This window comes from Tiliqua scincoides, chromosome 7 (genome assembly GCF_035046505.1).
Source record: "Tiliqua scincoides isolate rTilSci1 chromosome 7, rTilSci1.hap2, whole genome shotgun sequence".
Taxonomy (NCBI): domain Eukaryota; kingdom Metazoa; phylum Chordata; class Lepidosauria; order Squamata; family Scincidae; genus Tiliqua; species Tiliqua scincoides.
In genome coordinates this window covers 55,414,037-55,438,773 of record NC_089827.1, presented here as the reverse complement: position 1 = coordinate 55,438,773, position 24,737 = coordinate 55,414,037, and the positions used below count along the sequence as shown (strand labels likewise).

The following is a 24,737-nucleotide window of genomic DNA, read 5'->3' as shown; positions in this document are numbered from 1 at the left end:
TTAACCCAACATTTCCTGGACTCCAGCCCTTGCAATTGGCCAGCCAGTGACTGCTGATGCTCTGCCAAGATGGGTGCAGCTGTTTGTGTTGCTGCAACAGTGGACTGAGGTTGACAAGTTATAACCCCATGGAGTAAGGAACAGCCATTGGACAGCACCTCCCCCCACAGTGCTGGTTTATGATATCCCATCTGTTATTTCCTGCCTTCCTCTCCCTACTCCTGTCACCCACAGCTAATTAGTCAGTGAGATGCAGGACTGGGCTTCCTCCAACTTCAGCCAACCCGTGAACAATCAGAGTGCTGTGAGGACACCACTGTGACCTCACTTCTCAGACATCTCCGTCTTGGCACAAAGGTCTCCTGTGTGAGTGTCAGAGAGAACAGGCTCATTCCAGAGAGACCACATTGCCTGGAGGACACATGAAATGCCGTCATCCAATACCCCACAATGAGCAGAGACATCAGGCAGGAGAGGGAAGGCTAAGCAAGGATTCCTGAGCCTTTGAGAAATCATATGCTCTTTATTTATTAATACTTTCGAACACAGCCGGAATGAAATAGTTGAACATATTGCCTTTCGCTGGACAGAACCGTGTGGGGAAAAGGGGAGGTATATATTACTGGGTGATGGAACAATTCCTTGTCTTACTCCCCACTCTCAAACATTGGGGAGAATAAAGCTGCAATCCCATGAATGCTTTCCTGGGAGTTAGCCCCACTGAACTAAGTGGGACTTACTTCTGTGTAGCCACACATAGGATTGGGCTGTAATTCTGAAGCCCTGCTCTGTGTGTCTTTCCTCATGTGCTCTCCTGAATGTGTCTAACCTCTACTGGGCACATACCCAAGCTAACAACTTCAGGGAACCATTTGAGGGAGGACAGACCCCCTCCCAGTGCTCATTCTTGGACCTTTTAAACTTGATTTCTGTAGGTCAAAAGCATTATGGGTTGCATTCTTGTTCCTACTGCAGCAGAATCAGATGCCAAGACATGATTCTCTTCCTGGTAGTTGAGATGTCCTCTGAACACCAGGACTTTGCTGTCTGGCAACCACCCTATCTCTTTTGTTTCTCATCGCTTCTTGAGAGCAGGGTGATTTGACCATGGAAAAATGCAGACAGGCCGGGGGGGGCGGGAAGGCGTGGTTTGGAAGATGACCATGCATGAGTATCTTCTCAAATATGCAGACTGTAGGCAGGAGGGAAGCTGGACTAGGAGCCTGATTCTCATGCTGTTACTACGGGAGCACAACATCCCTTACCAACCCTTTTTGTTTGAGGGCCTCTTCAAAAGAAGCATAATGAAATGACTCAGCCTCCGCTTGGTCCACCTTTTCACATGAGGTGAAAATCACTTATTTCCCACCTCAAAGCTTATTTGAGCCATCTCTTTCTGGAGTGATACCTTGTTGCTGTGAGAGCACATTTCATATGAAGACCCCCTTCAAATTAACATCTCTCCCTGCCCCCAATGAGACCTTAAGTGGTATAGTCCCTCTCGAGGACTGTATAACCTCATTATAAAATGGTTCTTGAGGCCAGCTGGCCCATAGCTTGTGCCTGGCTCGCTGTGAGACCCACTTTTTCCTAGTTTTCTCCCAGAAGGAGCTGCCCATGGAAGAGGCACAATAGCTGCACAGGGCTTTATGAACTGGGAACAAAATAGGAGAATCCAATACTGCGCATGGACCATAAATCATGTACTCTTGCTTTTGTGGATCCAGAGGGTAGTAAGAAAAGAGATTTTGCTTTGCCTCTCAGTCAATCAACTGGATTCTCCTATATCCTTGGAACATGAGAGGAAGGATTTTGAGTTGATTTCCTGTGCACTTCCTAGGAACAAGATGAAAAATAACACCAGTGATAGTCTCTGTTGGCATGGACTCAGAATGATGCCTTGTAGAAGACCAGGACAATGTTTCTTCCATTGGGATGTGAAAATGAAAAACAATAAAGGGCTACACGCACTAGAACTACACTGAATAGATCTGATCTGATCTCCTTTCAATAAAAGAAGAAATGGATGGATCACCAAATAATGGTCTTCAGGTCCAATCCAAGTTTGGTGTTCCCTTGAGGGAACAGGAGGAGAGGGAGAGAGGAGAGGGAGAGAACTTCTCGGACAAGCCAGTATGTCTAACTGGAAGAACTGCCCTGGTAATGTTTCCCTCTGTCGACAGAGAAATCTCTTGATAGCTGGGTGGGTCATGTTACATTGAAGGAAACCTCACATTCTGTGGTTTTTCCTGTTCTTCCCAGAGCTCAGGTTTCCTACTTTTTCATAGTTCTTGCTTTCCTATAAGTGTTTGGACAGAGATACAGAGAGTCTTATCAACCTTTTTTCCCCTCAAGGTTAATTTCTTTCTGCCTGCAGTGGCAAAACTGGTCAACCAATAAAGGAGGGCGTGGACTCAACCATGTCTTTAAACACTGGCTGTGTGGCAGAGAGGAGACCACCATGAATGTGCAACTAGGGCCTGATACCCACTCTCTGTGGTTCTGCTCTTCTTCCATCCCATTCTCAGGGTGAGGAGGGAAGAGCAAGGTAGAGAAATACGTTCCCCTCTTCACCTGCCTATTGCCATCTAGACCATCTCCAAAGAAGGTTAAGCCTGTGAGTCTTCCTTCCAGGCTGTCAGCTTGCAAGCTGTATTGTTCCCTTTGACACTGGTATTTCTTGGGCATATGACCAGAGGTCCCATGAGAGTATATATGGCTATTCAAACCTTAACTTCATCATCCTCTTCCTCATCATCCACATACTCAAAGGAATCACTGTTTCGCTCCCTAACAATGGTTGCCCCATCTCCTGAGAACTCTTCCTCCTCCTCCTCCTCTTCTTCCTCTGCCTCCTCTTCTTCCTCCTTTTCCTCTGCTCTTTGGCACCATCTGGCCATGTGTTCCTGTCGTGCTGCTGCCCCAGCCTTCAAACGCCATGTGTTGGCATCTGGACTTTCCCAAGAGGCTTGGCTTCTTGATTCTTCCTGATGCGGAAGGTCACAATATGTGCCTCCTGGGCTGTAATGGCGAGCTAGAACTTGGGCTGCCCGGTTGTATTCGCTGGATTCCATGTTGCAGTCATGCTGGTACCCTTGCCAAGGGGTCTCTCTTGGCATCACTCCCTCGGTGGCTACTGCTCCTAGCTTAGAGCTCAGAGACTTTCTCCTAGAATAAGGTGACCCATCCTGAGACAACTCCAGGGAATGAGAATCTCCATTGTGACACACTGAGTGTCCTAATGGCAAACTAGGCTCAGAGTGACCCCAAAAGTTGGATCCCACTGGGCTTTCTTCACATGAAGCATGAGGTGACCCTGATCTCCATGGCAAAGAGTCCTCTGCCCTGGTGCTCTTCAAGTGAAGAGGTGAGAAGGTATCGGTGGTGGCGATGGTTGGGGCTTTGATTTCCTCTCTTTCTTCCTTTCCCCTACTGCTGCCATGACTGGAGTCACCGGAGAAGCTCATGACATGGAGGAGTTCACTCATCAGGGAGGGGCCAAGGTCAAGGCGGAAAGACAGCAAGGAGTCTGAACGCGTCAACGCTGATTCGGCAACGCAGGAGCTTTCCTGAGTCTTCTCTGAGCGAGGAAAACGAGGGATGGTGCAGAACCCAGATTCCAACCCTGAAAAAATAGAAGAAACAAGAATGAGAGAAAAGTATAACAGAGTGAGAGAACCAGTCAACCCTTGGTGTGCAAACAGAAGAATAGGATGATGGCCGTGCTATGGTCACAGGTTGCAAACAATGTGGGTGGATCATGATCATTCTTTAACTACAGTTGACCTTTGGCATCTGTGGAGGATCTGTTCCTGGACCCCCCATGGATACTGATATCTGTAGATAACAGAATCTGCAAAGAGGGCCTCAGGGACCTCCTGGATGTGACTGGAAGTGCCCAGGCTTGGTGGCTTCAGAAAGGCACTTCCAGTTTTCAGCCAAAAAAAAAGCCTTAGAAGGCTTCCTGGAGGCTTCCAAAAAGCAGTTCTGGTTTTCGCCAAAGTTGGCCTTTCAGAGGCCTCCTGAGGCCCTCTGAGGCACAGTGAAGCCTCATTTTTTGCCTCCCCTTGCCTCAATACACCTCCTGGGCGCAATCGGAAGACCCGGTTGCATCCAGGAGGTCCTTGAGACCCTTCAGACAAAGGATTGCACCCATGTTGTGTCAAATCCACAAGTGCCTAGCCCACAGATGAGAAGGGCACACTGTATTCCAGGGAAGAGCAGAGCTATTTTAAGTGGTCTGCCCATATGTGTTAGAATGCTAAGAATTACAGCTTTCATTCTGAAGCATGTTTCCTTCCCTGATTGGAGAACTGTTACCACAAAGCTTTGTGCTTTGTGATAGCACAAAGGCCAAAGGCTTAAGAACAAAAAAGCAGATCTAATGATGATCATGTCCTACAACTGATGGGATTTTTAAAGGGCTTTGTCAGAATTTCCGTGCATCAGAGGATGACAATTTCAGAATAAGACCATTCTGATCAGAATAAGACCACCATAGGGCGAGTACACTGTGTCAAGCGCAGGTTGATTCACATTTGCCATGCTCCTGCATGTTATGTTAATCGTATGCAACTAAAATATGCAAATTAGTCACAGCTCAGTGGCTTATTTTCAGTGAGTAGCTCTCAGGGCTGAGAGCAAATTGTTCATTCCTGAGCTAACCCAGTATCCATCTTCTCTTCAACCGTATCAGTACTAGATGTGGCACAGAAATCATGCAACAGCTCAGAATGACAATGATATACTGCAGTATTCTTCAGTCTGTGGGTCGGGACCCCAATGGGGTCACGAAACCTCATTTTGAGAGTCACGGCAATCTTTCAAAGTCTGCGCAAGAGAGGGGACCCAATCCAATAATGGTAATGCCTTATCAAAACTGAGTTCTTGACATAATCCTGCACAGCCTCTTCTTGTTGTCGTGCTCTGCAGCTCAGGGTCCACCTCACAGGGTTGTTGTGAAGACACAAGAGGTAGGGGAAATGGGCAGGCAGGGGGTAGGCACCAATGGGGGCAGATCAGATCCCAGGAGGGGAGGCGGGATTGGCAGTGGATCCCCAGTCTCATACTTCAGTTATTTATTTATTTATTTATTTATTTATTTATTGGGGCCGCGGCATGAAAAAGGTTAAAGACCACAGATATACTGCATTTTTGCCCATCTTTCCCCATATTCTGGCAAATAAGGGTTAAAGGCAGCCCAAATTTTGCTAACCATGAATAAAAACAGGAGACACATTGCAGTCTTCCACTAAAATAGACACACATATATTGCTCCCAATCAGTTCCCAGAGCAATGGGTAGGACTGTATGAACATGTCAAGCCACTTTATCCTGAGTCAGCCACTGGCCCATCTGGACCCAGTGTTTGCTAGGGAATGAACCTGGGATCATCAGCAAGGTTTCTTTCTTGTAGCTGTGGGACAACCCAGTTCAATATAACCCTCCTGACATCCCACCCTCTCCTTCAACCAATCAGTCATGGCTCAGAGATGGGATCACGAGTTTTGGAGTAACTGTGATGCTTTTTGGATTCCCTGTACTTATTGGTTGTAGTGCAGGCTGCATCAGGGAATCCTTCTTCCCTTGGTCAGGAGGGTCCATATTCAGAGAGACAGGAGAATCAATGCTATATGAGGCCTTCTCATTCCTTCAGGCAGAGGGATGGGTGGTCCAAAATGATAGCTTACTTTTTTAAGGCAGGCCTTTTAATGGCACATCAGTGTGCCCCAAAGCACAAGTTTGAGAATCAATAAGGACACCCTGGTATAAACTGGAGAAGGACCTTAGCTCAGTGGTAGAATATATCCTCTGCATGCAGGAAGGCTCACGCTTAATTACTGACATATCGAGGTAGGGCTGGGAAAAACCACCCCACCCCCATCTAAAACTTCAGCAAGTATGTTGTGCTAGATGGACAATCGTCTGACTCAGTAGAAAGTGGCTTCATCAATGCTGGCTGCCTTTGCCAATAGCCTCTGTAAATATCCTGCAATCCTCATTATATTAAGGGCAGAACAAATTTCTCCATTATGCAGCAGGGATGGCTTGGTCTGAGCAATGAAACAGTACGGTTGGTTACACTTGCTGATATATAATGAGCAACAGGAAAGCAGACTTGATTACACAGCAAAATTGACTGGGCAAACTGGGTAAATGGGAAATGAGGCCTATACTTAAAAGGCTGCTCACCCTGATCTTTGCTCAGGAAGCTGGGATTGGTGTGGGCAAAGATGAAAAAGAATAAACTAGGTCCACCGCAACACCTGCGTGACTCACAATGGTCAACAGAGGGCAGCATTGCCCTGCGTCTGCCTTGATCAGGGTCTTAGCAAGAGGAGCACAGAACAGAGGCCCTTATTCATCTCCTTCTTAGACCTACCTCAATGCTGCAAATGCTGCAGCGAGTAGGATTTATAGTGGAAAGGCAACGACTGTACTAAGAGAAAGCAGCCTCTACGTTGAAGCAATAAGAGCCACGATGCTAGCCCAGGTTTTGATTTCAAGCACTGGAACTAGCTTGGACTATCTGGTTATGGGCACAATCCTAACCAGGTCTACTCAGAAGTAAGCCCAATTTTGTTCAATGGGGCTTACTCTCAGGAAAGTGTGGTTAGGATTGCAGCCTATGTGGGGCAGTGGGATGTATAGTGGAAGGATACAGGCTGTCCACATTAGGAGGAGCTAGCAATACATTCAACAAAAGCCCAGCCTCACATACTGGAGCACAGCTGCCCCATCTGGGTAGCTGGTCTGCACTTCCCTCCTGCTCCAGCACCTGCACTTCCACCCAGTAGCGTAGCTAGAGGGGGTGCAAAGCACTAGGTTTTGCAGGGAGCCTCACTGCTCACAGAGTACTTTCAAACGTCCTTTTCCCCCTCTTAGCTAAGTGGTAGCAAAGAATGCTCCATTGATCTCACTCACAACTTTGTGACTGCTCTTCCAATATACTTTGAAGTGGAAGCTACAGAAGGTGCAAAGCACTAGATTTTGCAGGGAGCCTCACTGTGCCGTGCAAGCGGCCCCTCCCCTTCTGAGCCTTTCCACAGTGGGAGCAAAATGGAGGTTGTCGCTTCTGTTTTGCTGCCACTGCCTTGAATGACTCCAAAGGGGAGGGGCCACCTGCACGCCATGGTGTGGTTCCCTGCACAACTTAGTGCTTTGCACCCCCTCTAGCGATGCCACTGCTACCACCCTTTCCCCATCTTGTCCTCTTTCCCTTTCTGCTCTGAGAAATAAGCGTGAAATTCCTTCCTCAATGCACTCGAGTCCTCTTTCCTAACAGCTGCTTGCTTGGCATTTGGTGCGGAAGACAAACAGCCCAGTCGGAGATAGACAAGCCTTCCCAATGCTTCTCAAAAGACTGCCCCACAAAGTACTGAACATCACCTCACTTGGGCTTGTGTACTGAGCATTTGAAAAAACCAAAGTTCAGCTTGACAGGTGAGTCCTATGTGGGAAAGATGGAAAACCAACTGTAGGCCCAATCCTATCCAACTTTCAGCACTGATGCTGCTGTGCTAACAGGGCTTGCACTACATCCTGTGGTGGAAGGGGTTTTCATGGAGGCCTACTCAAGATAAGGGAATATTTGTTTGCTTACATCGAGACTGCACTTTGGCTGCACTGGTGCTGGATAGTTGGGTAGGATTGGGCCCTGTGTTCACTAAAATTTATGGTCCAAAAAAGGGCACCTAGGATTACACCCTTAGATGTCTTGCATTGGCTTTGTCTTGCCACGCTCCTCAATCCCTGATCCATGCAGAAAGTAACCTCAACAAAATCTGAGTCCATTTTCTTGATTTATGACTTCATTCACATCACAGCTCAAATATATCTCAAAAGCAAAAATTATTAGGTCTCTCTTCACAGACTACAAGGAATGCACCTGGGAGGGGGAAATGGGATGGTATCCACTGCCCCTTCTATGGATTCAGCATAATTTGTGAAAGAATTTATACTGTACTTAAACACATTACTACTGCTACAACTACCACAACTACTACATAATGTTCATAGGCTCTGTCCATACCATTGAACCATGTCTTTTTCAGGTGTAGTGTAGATAAGTGTTTCTCAACCAGTGGTACTCGAACCACTGCTGGTACTTGAAGTGCTGTGTGGTGGTACTCACAGGGCCCCCAAACCCTGCTGCCCAGCAATGCAAACGCGACAAGCGGCAGTAGGAGGCTCACCTCAGCAGGCAGAGCTCCAGCAGGGACCTTTTGTAAGCTCAAAAAAGTTCTCCTGTCCTCCCTGAGCTTCTTATCAGTGTTTGATGTGCTGTGTCTGGCCTCCCAATCTGGCAGTAACCAATGATGACGTCATTGCCAGTTACTTTCGGTGGGACCTCCAGTAGGTGGACTGTGTGAATTGGTGCAGTCGGGGACAAATGTTGAGAAATGCTGCTTTCGATCAAAGCGAACAACACACAAGCAATATGGAGCAACAGATAAGATGTGAAGGTACTAGGGAAGCAGTTAAAGCACAATTTTGGAGCTATGCTACCTAAGGAGAATGAATTTATTCATGTCATGTATTAGATCCTTATGTTGCATTTTCCGCTTAGAGGCAAATAAGCTGCCTGTGACACTATTAATCAAACATCCAGGGTCTGCTATGCTTTCTTCTATCCTTTTTGCATCCATCAATATTTATACTGGATGGTTTACCCCACCCTTTCCTCATCTTTTCCTTTTCTTAACCACACTTTCCATTTCCAGGCCTTCAAGCCACTGTGGTGAGCTGGGTGGACGAAAACGTGTATCTATTTCTGGCCTTTCTGCTATTGCGCCAGGAGAACGCCAAGTGCATTCTGGGATTATATGACTAGGCAGAAATATGACTGCTTCTACCCCACTGCTGTGGTACCATCAGATTCAAAGTATATTGGAAGAGCCGTCGCTAAAGGGTGAGTGAAATCAGTGGAGCATTCTTTGCTACGAGGGGGAAAAGGACGTTTGAAAGTACTCTGTGAGCCCTGGAGAGCTCATCCCAGCCAGAAAGCTTCAATTTATACCTACTTTATTGTACTGCCTTAGAAGGACTCTAGAACTAATCACTTGCACACACATATTTGGTCCTCAATGCCCCTGGAAAACTCTCACTTCACATGCTTGTTGATAGGTCATTACAATGACACGGGAGCCAGTATGTCCTATTGAAACAGCTGATTTGCTAGTACAGCAAGCTGTTGGATTGTGTTGCATGTAAAACAAGTGAGGGCTAAGAAAAAGGAGCTAGTTGAGCAGAGAGACACATAAGGTACAACGAATGGGCATACTATGGATGAGATCTGTTGTGGATCTCCTCAAACTCAGAGACTTTCTCTTAAATATACATGGTACTTGTCAGCTCTAAACATACAGCTGTACAGAATTCTCATGTCACAAAGAGATCTGTATGACTGATTCCACTGCACAGAGGCACACGCACAGGTCTGAAGCAAGACCATCCAGATGCCACTCTAGAGACCACTTACCATAGTCAGAGAAGCTGTTGGGAGTGCTCTTGAAGGCAAATGTCATGCCAAAGCCATCATTCCCATAGTTACTCTCGTTCAGCTGTGGCAGCGACACGGCATTCTTGATGATAGGTGAGATTTCGGGAGGTGTTGGTGAGGTCTCCTCTTTGCTCCTGCTCCCCCGGTTCCTTAGAGGGCTCCTCTTCACGTGCCTCAGGGTCCGGGCAAAGAAGTTGTTGTATTTAGCTTCCTTCCCGCCATGGTTTCTGAGGAAGGATGTGTCCCCAAAGGCATCACCGCCACGTCCCACATGCATGGTATGGCGGAAGTCCCTCAGTGGTGGGCTGATCATATCTGGGGTCAGCTCAGTTTTCAGGCGGCGCTTGCTGTGGGAGCCGGACACCCAGCCGATCACAGGTAACTTCCCGAGACTCATCTCCTGGCCTGGTTCCTGAAATCCTCTTTCAGAAGGTTGGTCCTCAGAAGAGGTGGCTTCTACTCTGAAGGAGTGTGTATTGTGTCTGTCAGTGGTTGATCACACTCCAGGGTCCCCCATCACTCGTGTTTTCCTTTCTGTCTTCTGCCCTCTTTCTTCTGAGCTATTCAGAAAATCCAGACCAGCCTGTCATGGAACTCCTGGGCTTCCAGCAGGGAGTGGGTATCTGACTTCCACCCCTCTCCCTGGTCGCTTCTGGTAGCACCTCTTCACAGCTTTCATGAAGCCTCCGAGCTGATTTGTTGCTTGCAGGTCTGGACTTTTAGGAATGCAGAGGGTATGAGTGTGGACAGAGATCCCAATCGCCCACCTTGGTCAGGGGACAAAGCTGTGACCGAGGAGCCTGCTGTTAGCCTGGTGGCTGCTCCTGTCTGGCTGGAAGTGAGCAAAGCTGAAGGATTAATGTTAATCCACTGATTCTTCTTCCGCCTGCTCTCTCTCTCCCTCTGTCTCTTTCTTTCATTCAACCTGGTTAACAGATGGGGCAGCAGGTCACAGGAGCCAGAGTGGGACTCTCAGGAGAAATGCCTTGATCCTAATGGGTTCCTGCACAAGACATCCTGGAAAAGACAGAAAGAAAGGTGAGTCCCCTGAAAAGAGACTTTCTGAAGGTGGCAGTTCCAGGAGTGTGTGAGAGAGACTTCACGTTCCTGTTACCAAACTGGAGCACAATGGACTTTTTGTCTTGTGCTAAAGTCGAGGGACAACTTTGATTAAGCCAGGCTCCTTCTCGGGTCTCCCACCAGATGGCAGAGGTGGGTGTGATGTTTTCAGCCTGCTATGCTTAAGTGTTGTAATGCGTTCTATTTATACAGCTCTGTTGGTCAGGCAGCTCTAGGGATAGCAGGAACTCTGCTAGTTAGTACAAGAAAGAACGGTTTCCTTTGCCCTCCCCTCCTCCAGCGTGACTCAGGATGGCCATCAAGAGCTGATGAAATGGGATTTGGTGGAAGGAAGGTTTGTCCTACTTCACTGACTCTCTGTTCATGTGCATATGCTGTACTGGAGAGAGAGGTGATGCCAAAGCAGAGGAACAGACTATAGCCAGATAGATAAATATATACAGGTACAGAGAAAAAAGCAAGTGAACTGACAGGTATGCTGGTGGCCCAGGGCCTCACTGCATTCTGCAGGAGTTCCCAATATGGCCCTCAGCGCAGCCCGACGTTCCAACCCTGACCTTTCTATTCACTCAGCAGCTTCCTGCAAGCCTCACGTGAATCGAGTCACAGGCAAATGTTGCCCTTTCCTTCAGCCCTTGTTCAGTTCAAAATATGGCCCCCATGAAAGATGAGTGTATCCAGGGTCCTGCAAGTTACCTGTGATCAAGGATGTCCGTTATGACCTCTGATGTGGTGGTGCTTTCTCTAGTGTTCCCAATGACACAGGGATGCCTGCATGCTGCTGTTTTGGTAGGGCTGGATGTATTGCATGGGTGTGCCTGATTTCCAAACATGATTTCTCAACCTATACTGGAGATGGGGATAATAATATGGCTAGCAATGGTTGCCCAGACTAAACAGCACAAGCTCCCATGTGGCTTGCGAGGAGGGACTCCTGGTGTGACACATCAAATCTTCTTTGGGGGAGCAACTTCTTTCACGTTTCTGGCTGGCACTAAAGCACGTGAAAATGTCCTAGTGCAGTCGTGCTTCTGGATTCACTGGCTCTCTAACAAACAGGATCTGTGCTCTTTGGGGAAAGCAAGAATTCCCCTCTGACCAGTTTTCAAACAAATGCCTTTCTAGCTTTGGAGGAGGTAGATGAAACTTGGCCCAAGACACCTGAGGGGTTGTGCCAAATGTTGCCCTCCCCATACCTAGTAATACACCATCCTCTGCTCCTCCTGAGACTGGAAAAGGAAGAGGGGGACAGAACGAAAGAGAAAAATGTGGATGAGCAGAGAGTGGTGGGCTAGAGCAGGGGTGTCCAAAGTTTTTGGCAGGAGGGCCACATCAGCTCTCTGACACTGTCGGGGGGCCGGGGGGAAAAAGAATTAATTTACATTTAAAATTTGAATAAATTTACATAAGTTTACATAAATGAATATATTAAAGATGAACTTATGTGAACGAATGAAGGTCTTGCAATAGCTCAATACCTATAAAAGGCCTTGCACAAAGCAAGGCTGGCCTTTCCTTTGCTGCCGCTGCTGCATCACAAATGTGAAAGAGCAAACAGTGGAGGGTGCTCTCATCCCACAGCTCACACGAGAGGTCAAACAGTCACCCTCACGCTGAGAGAAGTTGCGTTGGGCCACTGCGGGCTTCAACAAAGCTCCGGAGGGCCAGAGGCTCATTGGAGACTGGGGGCTCCCTGAGGGCCACATTAAGAGACCTCGAGGGCTGCAAGTGGCCCCCAGGCCAGGGTTTGGGCACCCCTGGGCTAGAGTATTTTCTGTGCTCTAGCCCACCACGCTTCTCCTACATACTACCTCTTCTGCTTCATTCCCCTCTTCCTATCCTGGAGGAAGAAGAGAATGGATAGATGGGCTAGGTCTGTTAGGAGAGAACCTCACAGAGTTGGTTGGGAATGGTTCTGTTCTGTGCCATGTGTGTTTCCATGTCCTGTTTGCTCACTCAAGGCCCCTCTTATCTACTAGAGTCAGAAGCTGGCAAAGAAAAGATTCAAAAAACCAATTGGAATGTATGACAAATATCAGCTGCTTTTTAAAGCATGGAATTGAAACAGTTACCCTCTGTTCCTTTCTCTTTACCTGGGGCAGCTGGTGCCCCTGCTCTGCCTACAAAAGGTTAGGGAAGTGGTGTTCACTTCTATATGGGGAAAGGGAAAGTCTTCATGGAGAGATCATACAGTGGGCCTTTCCTAATGATTGAAATAATACTTTTTCCTTCTCTGTATGCTTTACATGTGGTTGTCCCATTCAGTGCCAGCAGTATTGTTTCCTGTCCCCGCATAATGGAAATGATCCACTTGAACATACGAAGCTGCCTGCCACAGAGTCAGCTCAGCCGGGTCTAGGACTGTATGCTCAGCCACTCTCTGAGGTCTAGGGGGGAGGGGGAATCTTTCCCAACCTTTTTACATGAGATGAAAACTGGGGTTGTATGCAAGGATGTGCTTGCATGGCCGCTAAGCTCTGATCCCCATTGCTGCTTGTTTGCCTTTAAAGCAAACATAGTGTGAGACATAGCTTCCCACACGAGAGGGAGGGAGCACACAGCCTCTGACAAACTCCTCCAGTCCGAAAACCATCAGATTGCAGTAATGGCTATGCAAGCAGGGAAGCTTTGCTGTTTTTCATTAACCCCCCCCCCCCTGCACTTTTTGCTTTTTCTACTTTTTGCTTGAGACTGAGTTCTGTAACGGCTAGGGTGTACTTATAATTTGGATTTTTTTTTTGTTTATTTTAAAAGGTCATAAAATGGTAAACCTAGGGGGAGTGATTTGTGTAACTACGTCACAGGCCTTAGACAATAAGTCCTGCTCTTACTTCTCCTTCTGTCTGATTCATGTAGGAAAACAGGAAACTAAATGGGCTGCAGATGCAAGTTTTTGTAATGTCAGGACAATGAGCTGCAAGTGTTATACACGGAAAAACTCCCCGAACTGGACCTTATTTGCATCAGGCTTCCATTTAGCCCCTTACCCATGATGAAGATGAATTTGTGTCCATTTTCTCCCACCTTTCCTACACATAGCACTAAAAATACCAGTGGGAGACAGTAGCATTTGAACCAGCCCTGGGTAAACGTGCTTGTGTTGGGTTTGAAAGGTTAGAGTTTTCCCTAAACAAACTGGCTAGGAAAGAATGCAAGACACTCTTTATTAATTTCTAAAAACATGAACTCCACCATTCTTTCCAGGGAAGAAAGCAAAGAAAGTTATCAAATATTGTACATAATAAACTAGCCATTGCACAATGTAAAATCAGATATCATAGACTCATTAGATCGGAAGCAGTGGTAATGTTGCCAGCTTCTTTCTGTCAGGGCTTCAGCTTTAACTCATTTTTGCCCAGCCCACAGGTGTACACATTTGGTCCCTGTTGCATATATGCAATGTTGGGCAGAAATGGCTTAACATGTGCATGACAGGCAGAAATTCAGCAGGTGCAGTTTCCCAAACATAGAGACATAGGGTGCAATCCTAAATGCGGACTTGGGCCGGCATGGGAAAGGTCATAAATGTGCCGTAAAGGATGTTTTCGCCTCCATGACTGGGGGCCGCGTCAGCGCATTTAGATGTGCCGATGTGCAGAGGCAGGCAGAAGCCTCTGCGGTGGCTCCCATGCCACCATTGTGTCAGTGCGCTCGTGCCAACGCAAGCGGCAAAGGTGGGCATGGGAGGGGACGTCTCTGGGCAGGGGGAGGGTGGGCAATGGGCGGCCCCGGGGGCAGACATGTGAGGAGTGGGGGGCGGGGCTGGGACCCGGCGGTTATGCAGGATCCCAACCCCCGTCCCTGGAGAGAACGGAGCGGCTTCCAGCCGCTCCGCTCTCCTTGAACTTGCACCACCTCCAGAGGTGGCGCAGGTCTGAGGAGACCCATAGGGGCTCGCAGCCCTTACCCAGGGGTAAGGGAAAGAGCTTCACCTTGCCAGTGGCTGAGCCTCTGCATCCAACGAACCTGCGTTGGATGCAGCGCAAGCCTCCTGGCTTGCCTGCTCCAGCGCAGGTTTGGATTGCACCCACAGAGATACAACAATGGGGAAAAGACTCACCTGTTAAATTGCTAATTGGGGAAGAGGCGCTTTTTCAAGTGGGTGCTCCTCTTTTATTTAGCAAAGGGAGAGTAACTGGCCCTCCTCACCTCAGCAGTGTCTTTTCTAGTGGCTGTCTGCTGGTGTTTTGTATCTTTTAGATTGTGAACCCTTTTGGGACAGGGAGCCATTAGTTATTTGATTTTTCTCTGTAAACCGCTTTGTGAACTTTTGTTGAAAAGCGGCATAATAATAATAACAATAATAACAATAATAACAATAATAACAATAACAACAACAACAACAATAATAATAATAATAATAATAATAATAATAATAATAATAATAATAATAATAATAATAATAATAATTATTATTATTATTATTATTATTATTATTATTATTATTATTATTATTATTATTATTATTATTATTCTTTCTGCCCATCTGCCATCCAGCCATTCTGCCACCCAGTCATTAAGGGCACAGTAAATATTGGTCACCTCCAATGTAGTCAGTGTAAATTAGGGTTGTCATCTTTTTTTCCTGGCAGGGCTCCTTTGACTTTAACAGTTGCAAAGTAAGCAGGAATTCAACAGGTAAGCCTTTTCCCATTGCTGTATCTCCATGGATGGCAATCTTCAGCAGGAAGGTCTGCAGCTGTACACAGGCACAGGAGCCCAGTCAGAAAAAATGTGGCAACCCTAATGTACATACATTACCACTTTCACCTTAGTCTTCATATCTCCACATACCACAGGGATACTTTCCATTGTCTGTAGAGCCTTCTGTGGGTCACAGTGCCCCAAAAGAACAGGAGGAGGAGAACAGATTCTGAGCTCTTCCTGTTTTGGTGCCCAAGAGCAGATTTGTCACATGCTCCATTTTTTTCAAATGGAGACACTAGGAAAGGCTGACAGGCATGATTCTGAAGTGCAACATTGGTCAGGGCTCTTGTAATTTTGGAGCAGATATACTGTTTTGGTACTGTCCAATCATAGTGTAGCCAATCCAATCAACATGTGACTTGCCTTGGGAACTACATTTGGGGGAAAAACAGAATACTGTATAAATATTCTTAACAACCACCACCTTTTTGCCAAACTGGCAGCGTTTCATGTGGTTTCTCTACAGTCTACTCCTCGCTTTCCCATCCTAGTCATTCTCTTGCAAGGTCAGCTTACCAATGAGGCAGGCCCAACTTGTGGGCATCACCATGGAAACAGTGGGAAGATGTGGGGAAAGGGAGGAGAATGGAACGGGTCTTAGCTGACTTCCTGGCTGAGATCAGGAACGGCTCCTTGCCTAGAATACTCCCCTGAGAGGCTTTTCTCCTCTTGCGTCCCAGTTCCTGACAAACACCATTAGCTCAAAGTGGGGATTGTTGCTCCTCGCTGGCCCTGTCGCCAAGAGCGGGCACTGCCCTTCCCTTGCAGCTGGAGAGCCTCGGGCTTATGCCAAAACCAGAGTACCATGGGCTTCACTGAGCTCCTTATCTTCCATCTTTGGCTTGGCTCCCTCTTTCCTTCTTCCCACTGCCAACCCGGGGTGCTGCCACTGCTGCTGAGATTTTACCGAGCTGAGCTGCCCAGGAACAAAACAGTCCTTCCTACTCACTTGAATTCATAGGCCAGTTATTCCTTTGTTTCAGGAAAGCTTGTGACTGTCTGGTCAACAGAGGAACAATGGCTTTTGTTCTGTTCCCGTGTTTGCCTGTCTAACTGTTCATTTATTTGCCATATGTGCTGTGGAATCCTAAGCATGTTTACTCAATCCCACTGTGTTCAGTGATGTTGACTCCCAAATATGTGTGCATAGGATTGTAGTCATTGTTTTATGGAGTCCATCACCACTGAGAACTACCAAAGGACTTTCCCCTACCCCTCTAACCTCTCTTGAATATTTCTTGGTCAACATCTTTCCCTCATCATCCTTCACCTTTTGATGACCTTTAACTAGGCTTGTATGATGCCCCTTATTTAAAGAGGCAACAGGCCAATAACAGGTACACAGAATCTTTTCAAGGTCTTTTGTTAGTGGCACCAGAGCCACTAATAATAAGTGAGTCTTTTATTTAAGTTTAATTTTGCTCTGACAAGTTCAAAAGGGCTTCTAGCAGCTACCACCACTACTGGAACCCAAACCAGTTTCCCAGCAAGAAGGTCCAGATGTTATGCTGTTTCCATGTGCAGAATGCCTGTACCCAAGTACGCATCTCTGTGTGAATGACTATACCGACTTTCGTTGTTTAGATCAACGATCCATGTACACAGTACACTGATTGTACCTGCCAAGACGAATCTATCCATGAGGCCAACTGAAGCAGTTTCCTCAGGTGGGGGGGATCTCTACCTACTTGCCTACATCTTGCATACCTACATCTCTACCCATCTCTACCTACTTGCCTCCACTGCTCCTCCTTTGGAAGCTAAGCAGGGTCAGGCCTGGTTAGTACTTGGATGGGAGACCGCCTGGGAATACTGGGTGCCGTAGGCTTATACCATAGTCTTTCAAGACTGAAGGTTGCCAACCAGAGAAGGAGGAAACAAAGAGGGGAGGAGATTGCTGAGCTAGAACATTGGAGAGTGGGAGGAGCAGAGGCTGACACATCCTTGGGTAAGGGGGGGCAGCATTTGACATGCCACTTCAGGCATTAGGAGGTCTTTGACCAGCCCTCATAGCTGCATTGAAAAACTGCCCCCAGCTGATTGTACTTAGGTACATGGATGGACCCAGATACAACTCTTAAGAGTGGGCACACCAAAGGCTGAAAGAGATCATCTCTAGGGTGGTCAGAGAACGGAATGGGCACCATAGAGTTCCAGTACCAAGTGGAGATTCTCTGCAATAAGGTTCAAGTGTCGATTTCCACTCACAGGTCTTAAAACTCTGGCAACCTAGGACCAACAGTGCCCTGTCCTGATGGGTAGAGCAGGCTGGATGGGACTTTCTCAACCTTTCCCCATCTCTGGTCTGTCTGGGAGAGTTGGAGAAAGGCAGCCTGAGCCTCCCAAGCCTTGGAAAGAAAAGTGAGTCACTTTTTAGGCTTAGATGTATGGAGCACACGGGGAGTTTTTCCCAGACAGACTCAGTCTGAATCTTGCACTTACTGTGGAACATGCACACTCCTGCTTTCCTTGTTAAAAAAAGAAAAGTAGCTTTAGCCCGGGATGAGACATAACTCCAGGATGGAAGATTCAGCACCCTTTCTCTGTCTACCCTTTCCTTGCTAGTCCTTTGTCCCAGTGGTCTTCAACCTCGGGGTCAGGACCCCAGTGGGGTCACAAAGCCTCAGTTGTGGGGTCGTAGCAACTTACAGGAATGAAAAAGGTTGAAGAGCACTGGCCTTTAGCACTTTAGCCTTTAGCCCTTTAGCCCTTTAGGTAAAGGGGGAGGCATCTGGTGTAACCCTTCAGGTACCAAGAGATGGTGTCCCAGTCCAGGTTCTTAGCAATTGTGCTAAAATAGCTTTCACCAGTACCAGGTTTCAGGGTAACTTTTTCTGTGCTCTCTTACAAGAATATTTGGATACAGTGAACAGTGCTGGGACGGCATTACGGGGAGGGGCAGGGGGTGGCAAGGGTGATGGGGTGGGAGGATAGAATCCTGGGAGGGAGGCAGGATCAATGTTGGGGTCCCAAGTCTTATACTTAATATATTGGGGTTGTGGCATGAAAAAAGTTGAAGACCACTGCTATCCTACCATCCCTTCTCTCTACACCCACTTCTTCCTACCTGGCTTTTTGCTTTAATTCCCCCTTCCCCATTTAGGCTTCAATCCTATGTGCACTTTCCTGGGCGTAAGCCCCACTGAATTCAGTGGGACTTACTTCTGAGTAGATATGCCTAGGATTGGGCCCTTACTCATCTGTCATCTACTCTCTCAGGCTTAACCTCTCCCAGATTCCCCACCAAACACCCCCCATTTCATCCCCCCTTCTGCGTTTCCTTCTGCCCCTCTCCTCTCCCAGACCCTCCTAGTCCCATGTTGTTGCCACGACTCGCCCAGCCCCAGTCCACTGAGAGAGCCCGATCCTTTGCAATGCCTACTTAGAAATAAGTCAGAGTAGGGTTTACTCCTAGGCAATGGTGGATCAGAAGGCAGCCTGAGCTCCTGCTTCTCCACCTCTCTTCCCAGTGGTCTCCGACGCCCCCTGGGTTCTTTTCCCCACAACCCCTCCTCTCTTTGGCCACCCCCAACCCACTCCACGCTCTCCAACTCGCGATCTCCTGCCATTCTTGGAGGGACACGCAGGCAAAAGGGGAACTTTGGAACTTTACCTTTTCCTGGAGAAGATGAACTTTTGGGGCTTCCCAAGAAGTTTTCCGAGCAGCCTTGTGGACAGAGGGCAGGCGCCTCCCCCCCCCCCCAGGACGGGGTGAGCGCGCTGGGTCAATGTCAATGACGCGATAGACCCCTCTCCCCCCGCCCGCTCCGAGCTTCCCCTCTCCGCTCACTGCGGGCATAGCACTGGAGCTCCAGGAGGCAGAAGGCAACGAGCAGGGGATGTGAGCAGGGGTGGGCGGGCTCAGCATCTGCTGGCCAATGCGGGGCCGCCTGGGAATGAAGTCCAGAGATGAATTTCCAAAGTCCAGAGGAGGGAGATTCAGGAACTCCTGAGTCCCATCCTCGCCCCCCCCTTTCCAAATAAGGCTGTCCTCCCACAAAGAATCTGGAATTTTGAATGAAGGGCTGGGAGTTCCACCCTCTTGCAGACTCCTTCCCTGTTCCCTCTCCCTCTAGATTCTCTAAAAAGCAAAATATTCCAGTTTGGGGCCATCAAATTGAGTGGGACCCCATAGTCATTAAGTGCACCCAAGCCAAATGAGATTTGCTTACTGTTCCAAACCAGACATCATGTTCACCAAAGAAACTGTTGTTGATGGTGTTGGGAACCTTCAGTCTCGAAAGACTCTGGTATCGCGCTCTGAATGGTGGTTCTGGCACAGCGTCTAGTGTGGCTGAAAAGGCCAATTCGGGGGTGACAATCCCTTCCACACTGGGAGCAAGTATAGTGTGACCCTGGTCTGTCTCCCTGGCTATGGGCCTTCCTTCTTTGCCTCTTTGCCTCAGTCTGTTGGTAGAGTGTCTCTACAAACTGGGAAAGGCCATGCTGCACAGCCTGCCTCCAAGCAGGCCGCTCAGAGGCCAGGGTTTCCCATCTGTTGAGGTTCATGCCTAAGGCCTTCAGATCCCTCTTGCAGATATCCTTGTAGCGCAGCTGTGGTCTACCCGTAGGGTGCTTTCCCTGCACTAGTTCTTCATAGAGGAGATCCTTTGGGGTCTGACCATCACCCATTCTCACAACATGACCAAGCCAACGCAGGCGTCTCTGTTTCAGCACTTTTTACACGCTGGGGATTCCAGCTCGTTCCAGGACTGTGTTGTTTGGAACTTTGTCCTGCCAGGTGATACCGAGGATACGTCGGAGGCAGTGCATGTGGGAAGCATTCAGCTTCTTCTCCTGTTGTGAGTGAAGAGTCCAGCCTCTTCAGAAAGAAACTATAGGAAGGAACAATATATCCCTTGGACAGCGTTTCTCAAATTGTAGGTTGGGACCCACTAGGTGGGTCGTGAGCCAAGTTCTGGTGCGTCCTTATTCATTTCAATATTTTATTTGTTAGACTTGATTCTACCATTGCATTTGACTGCATTTGTTACAGACCTCTACTTTGAACAGGCTGCTATGCATATGCTTTTAACAATGCTAGTAAATGGGACTTACTCCTGGGTAAGTGTGGTTAGGATTGCAGCCTAGGTTTGTTAAAAATGTTCCTGCTTGATCATGTTGTCTCTTCCCGTCATGACATCACTTCTGGTGGGTTCCAACAAATTCTCATTCTAAAAGGTGGGTCCTGGTGCTAAATGTTTGAGAACCAGTGTCCTTGGACATAACCATTCTCCTAAAACCAGTGTTTGTTTGTTTGTTTGTTTGTTTGTTTGTTTGTTTGTTTGTTTGTTTGTTTGTTTGTTGATACAGGTATTTATATACCGCCAGTTTAGAATATGATTCTGGCCTATGCTCCATGTCCCCATCTTCAGGGAGCTGAAAAGTGGGAATGGTGTGGCTGGGCTTTAGTTATGAGATCTGTGGGGACTGGAGAAGCTTCTCAGCCTCTGGAACTGCTTTCATTTGTGGTACTGAGGATGCCAGTACTGTACTTTGAACATGTGTTTAAAAGATTTGGTAGCAGATGAAATGGGAAGCAGCTATGGCGAGATCTGGGGCAGCACTGTGGCAAAGAGATTCAGCTGTATATTGGAACCTCTTGACTGCCACTCCAAGATTTGAATCTTGCCTCTGCTATAAATTCACTAGGTGTTCTTAGGCAAGTCACTCAGCCCCCCCCCCCTCAACTACAAGTACTTTTTTGGAAGTACTGTATCACTGTCTCCAGGGATGGCTGCTGTGGGTGAAATCAAGCACTGAAACTCCTTTTCAGTAAGGGAGAGCCTTCTCCAGTTGCTGCTGCTTCTTCGTCTCTCCTCAGCTCAGCGTCCTTTCTCAACAAGGTGCCCCCTTCAGAAGAATGAGATCAGGGTTGCCACAGTGGCTCCATCCATCTCCACTTCCGGGGGTTAGACCAGACAGTGCAGTTTGGTCCCTGGGGCAGTGGAAGTGCTCCATACACACATGAACTAATCTATAAGGCCAAGTAAAATCTGCCATACTGTAAAGTTCCACTAGTGATGCTCACCCCACTATTTGAAAAGCACTGCTTTAGAAGGTTGTTGTGAGGATCGCGACAAGAGAACACACATTAAGTGCTTTGAACCTTTGGAAGTGCCATGCAGATGCTTGGTGTTTTTGTTTCTCGCTCAAGAATCCCCAGAAATGTAGCCATATAATTTGGATGATTCTAGTGGACATGAGCATTTCATTCTTGGGAAAAGATCAAAGTTACCATCCAAGGAAGAGATGCAATTTCCCCCTACACTACATTCCCCTGTTGGGAGGGGGACATGCAATACCTATTGAATGCTTGCCTGTTGTAAATCTGTTCAAAGCCCTGAGCCTCTTCCAGGGGAAAAAGCAGCAAAGTCAAAGAGGATTCACAAGCATGTTCCCAAACAAACCTCCTATACTTCTGGTGCACAATTAGTGCGAAACTGAAAGTGTGGAAGATGTAAAAAGAAGGCAAAGTTAACTAGTTGTAAATAGCACTGGTCTGCTAGAAAATAAAAGTGCAAAAGCCACAGTCTGATACAGTAATACTGTTACTAGGACCTATCAATGGCTTGAGGTCAAAAACTCGTTCATACATCCGGTTATGCAGAAGGCCACATCTACACTGGTTCTGCAAATGCTCTAATCTCCAGATCTACAGGGCACTACAAGGATCAAAAATGCCTCTCCATGTGGCACACCACACAGCTCATCACATGTGCTCCCTTATAGGACAATCCTAGGCAAGTCCACTCAGAAGTGTGCTCAGTGGGGCTTTACTCCCAGGAAAATGGGTATTGGCAGAACAATCAGCTACAAGTGTCAGGATTGCAGCCTTCGTAATTTAAAGGTGCATTCACAATTTATTTTTTTGTCCTCACCCCCCCCCCCCATCACCACTATTGGATGCAGTGTGTACTCCGGCAGTGCAGCTACAATGCTCAAGATGGCAGAGGGTAGGGTGGGGCATCAACCAATCTTCTGATCAGCTGCACGCAACCCTAGACTGTTTAGGTGTGGATGCCAGCAGGGATGTTCTGAACACTACGTTCTCCCCAGGTGGGGCAAAGCAGACTGTTTCCTTTCCGCTGTTGAAACAGGCATTGAATGGAGATCTGCCCTCGGTTGGCTCAGAAGACATTGTTTTCAATGCCCACGTCCTGGCCGTGTGCAAGCCTTGCCATGGTACGGGCAGATTCTATGTGCCAGAAGTTTGTTAATTCTTGAGATAAAGCACCAGTGCAAACACACCTGAGGAGAAAGTGCCAGTGCAAACACCTCCTGGGGAAGTCTTAATAGGAAAGAGAGAGTCTCCTGCAAAGCAATGGGGACAGACCCTGTTGCAGCTAGGATGGACACCAGGAATATTGAGGCTAGAATGTATGGGCTTGAGTGTGGGTTGTCCTACACTCTGCCAGAAAGGAAGTACTGGTTACTTTGCTTCCTTATCATGTGCATCCTTGATGAAGAGGTATATTCTGCATTAAGGAAACGCAGATTTCTACATTTGGCTTGTAGCCTGACCGTGCTTCCCAATATGCAGCAGCAGAAAAACATGGGATAGTCAGGGATTCTAAGGGCTGCCCACACCCTTGCATGCAAACCTCAAGGGCCGTTGCAGCCACCTCATGCCCCTAGCAAGTGCAGTGGTGTCTGTGTAAAGGCAATTGGGGAGAGGTGCAACTGGCTGTGCCCATGACTTCTTGATGCCTGAGAAGGCATGCCAAATGCTTCCCCTTTTACCCAATGTTATACCGGCCTCTGCTCTTTGCATTCTTCAGTGTTCTTTCTCAGCACTCTCCTTGCATTTCCTCTTCCTCTCAGTCCCTCTCTTACTTCTCCAATCCAGAGAGTGGGAGGAGAAGGAGGAGGAAGAGCAGTGGAGGCAAGTATGTGGACACAGATGGGTGCCCCCCACCCATCTGCTGCCTGGGCAGCTGCTTCAGTTGACCTCATGGATGGGCCAGCCCTGGCTGCGCTCCACTTCTCTTATAATACCATGATGCTTTGTGTGCAAATTGGGGCTCTGTTACCCTGCACATGCCCAATCTTGTCTGATCTCTCAGAAGCTAAGCAGGGTCAGGCCTGGTTAGTACTTGGATGGGAGACCGCCTGGGAATACCGGGTGCTGTAGGCTTATACCATAGTCTTTCGAGACTGAAGGTTGCCAACCATTTGGGGCTCTTGATTGGCATCATAATTCCCCCCCCCCAGTGATTTATTTGGTGGTTCATAGTAATCTGGAATATTTTGGAATGTAGATTTCCTGGGGCAAAGCCAACAGGAGCTGGGTAGCTTTGTTCAAATCATCTGTAGAAGATGTAAATGTTTGCGACCATCCAGAAGGAGAAAGGGTACAGTTTGGAAATGAATCTACTGGAAGACATGACAGCTGGTCAAACAGAGTAAAAGGCCACAGGGGAAAAGGCACATGCCAACAGCACTTGGAAGAGGACACAATGTATATACATTTGTACACAGATACCAGAAGCATCTGAGCCAAGACTGGGGAGTTGGAGGGCTTGATTGCAAAGCAGAACATAAACTTAGAGGGCATAACAAAAATCTGGTGGAACAGAATGAACCAGTGAGATATGGCTATTCCAGGATACGAACTGTATAGAAAGGACATGGAGGGGCATATTGGGGTGATGTAGCTCTGTATGTCAAGGGATATTGAGTCCAACAGACTGGAAAGCTTAGGGGGAGCAGACTTCTCCACAGAATCTTTGTGGGTGGAAGAAAATTTCTAGGTGCAATAAATGTCTGTGCCCTAGACCAGCTGGTCTTAAAATCTACCAGAGGGGAAGTGATCCTAGGCTCATTTCTGTATGGTGCTCAGAACCATGTGCAAGATGAAAGTCTTGTTGAATAGCAGTGACCATAGTGGTATCCCTTTAAGAATTGCGTGTGCTGCACAGACCCCTTTTCATGGCTGTGTGGATATTACAGGCTAGTCAGTTTAATATCTATTTTGAGTAACCATGGAAAACATAATTCAAGATATGATTATGTGTTAAAGGAGAATGAGCCTTGTTGAAGGAGAATCAACATGGTTCTCCTACACTGGAGACATGCAGTCAACTCCTTCTAGAGTTCATTGAGATTTTCAATAGGAATGTGAATAGAAGTGATTCAGGGTTTGGACTTTCTAAAAGCTTATGACATAAACCCTCACTAAAGGCTCTTGGGTAAACCTAGCAGTCATTGAAGGAGGGGTCATCCAATGAAACTGTGGAGATTTAGGGCAGACAAAAGGAGGCACTCCTTCACACTTAATTAGCCTGTGGAGTTTGTTGCCCCAATATATGTTGATAACCATTAGCTTGGATGGTTTGAAAAGGAGATTGGACAAATTATTGGAGGACAAATCCATCAATGGTGACCTGTCACGATGGCTATAAGCTACCTCCAGGTTCAGCAGTGGTTTGCCTTTGAACAGGACTTA

At 47.5% G+C, this 24,737-nt stretch overlaps 1 protein-coding gene across 2 annotated transcripts; it reads right to left on the bottom strand.

Annotated features, from left to right (window-relative positions):
- Window positions 1-503: 503 nt before the first annotated feature.
- CDC42EP1 (CDC42 effector protein 1) lies at window positions 504-19,067 on the bottom strand. Of its 2 annotated transcripts, XM_066634424.1 has the most exons (4): window positions 18,903-19,067; window positions 15,125-15,281; window positions 9,482-10,519; window positions 504-3,625 (listed from the first exon to the last, which is right to left on the bottom strand). In XM_066634424.1, the coding sequence occupies exons 3-4, from the start codon at window positions 9,897-9,899 to the stop codon at window positions 2,724-2,726; spliced, it is 1,320 nt and encodes a 439-aa protein (XP_066490521.1). In that variant the 5' UTR covers window positions 9,900-10,519; window positions 15,125-15,281; window positions 18,903-19,067; the 3' UTR covers window positions 504-2,723. The 2 variants fall into 2 exon arrangements, with proteins under 2 accessions (XP_066490521.1, XP_066490520.1); XM_066634423.1 differs by lacking the exon at window positions 15,125-15,281.
- Between the last annotated feature and the right edge of the window lie 5,670 nt (window positions 19,068-24,737).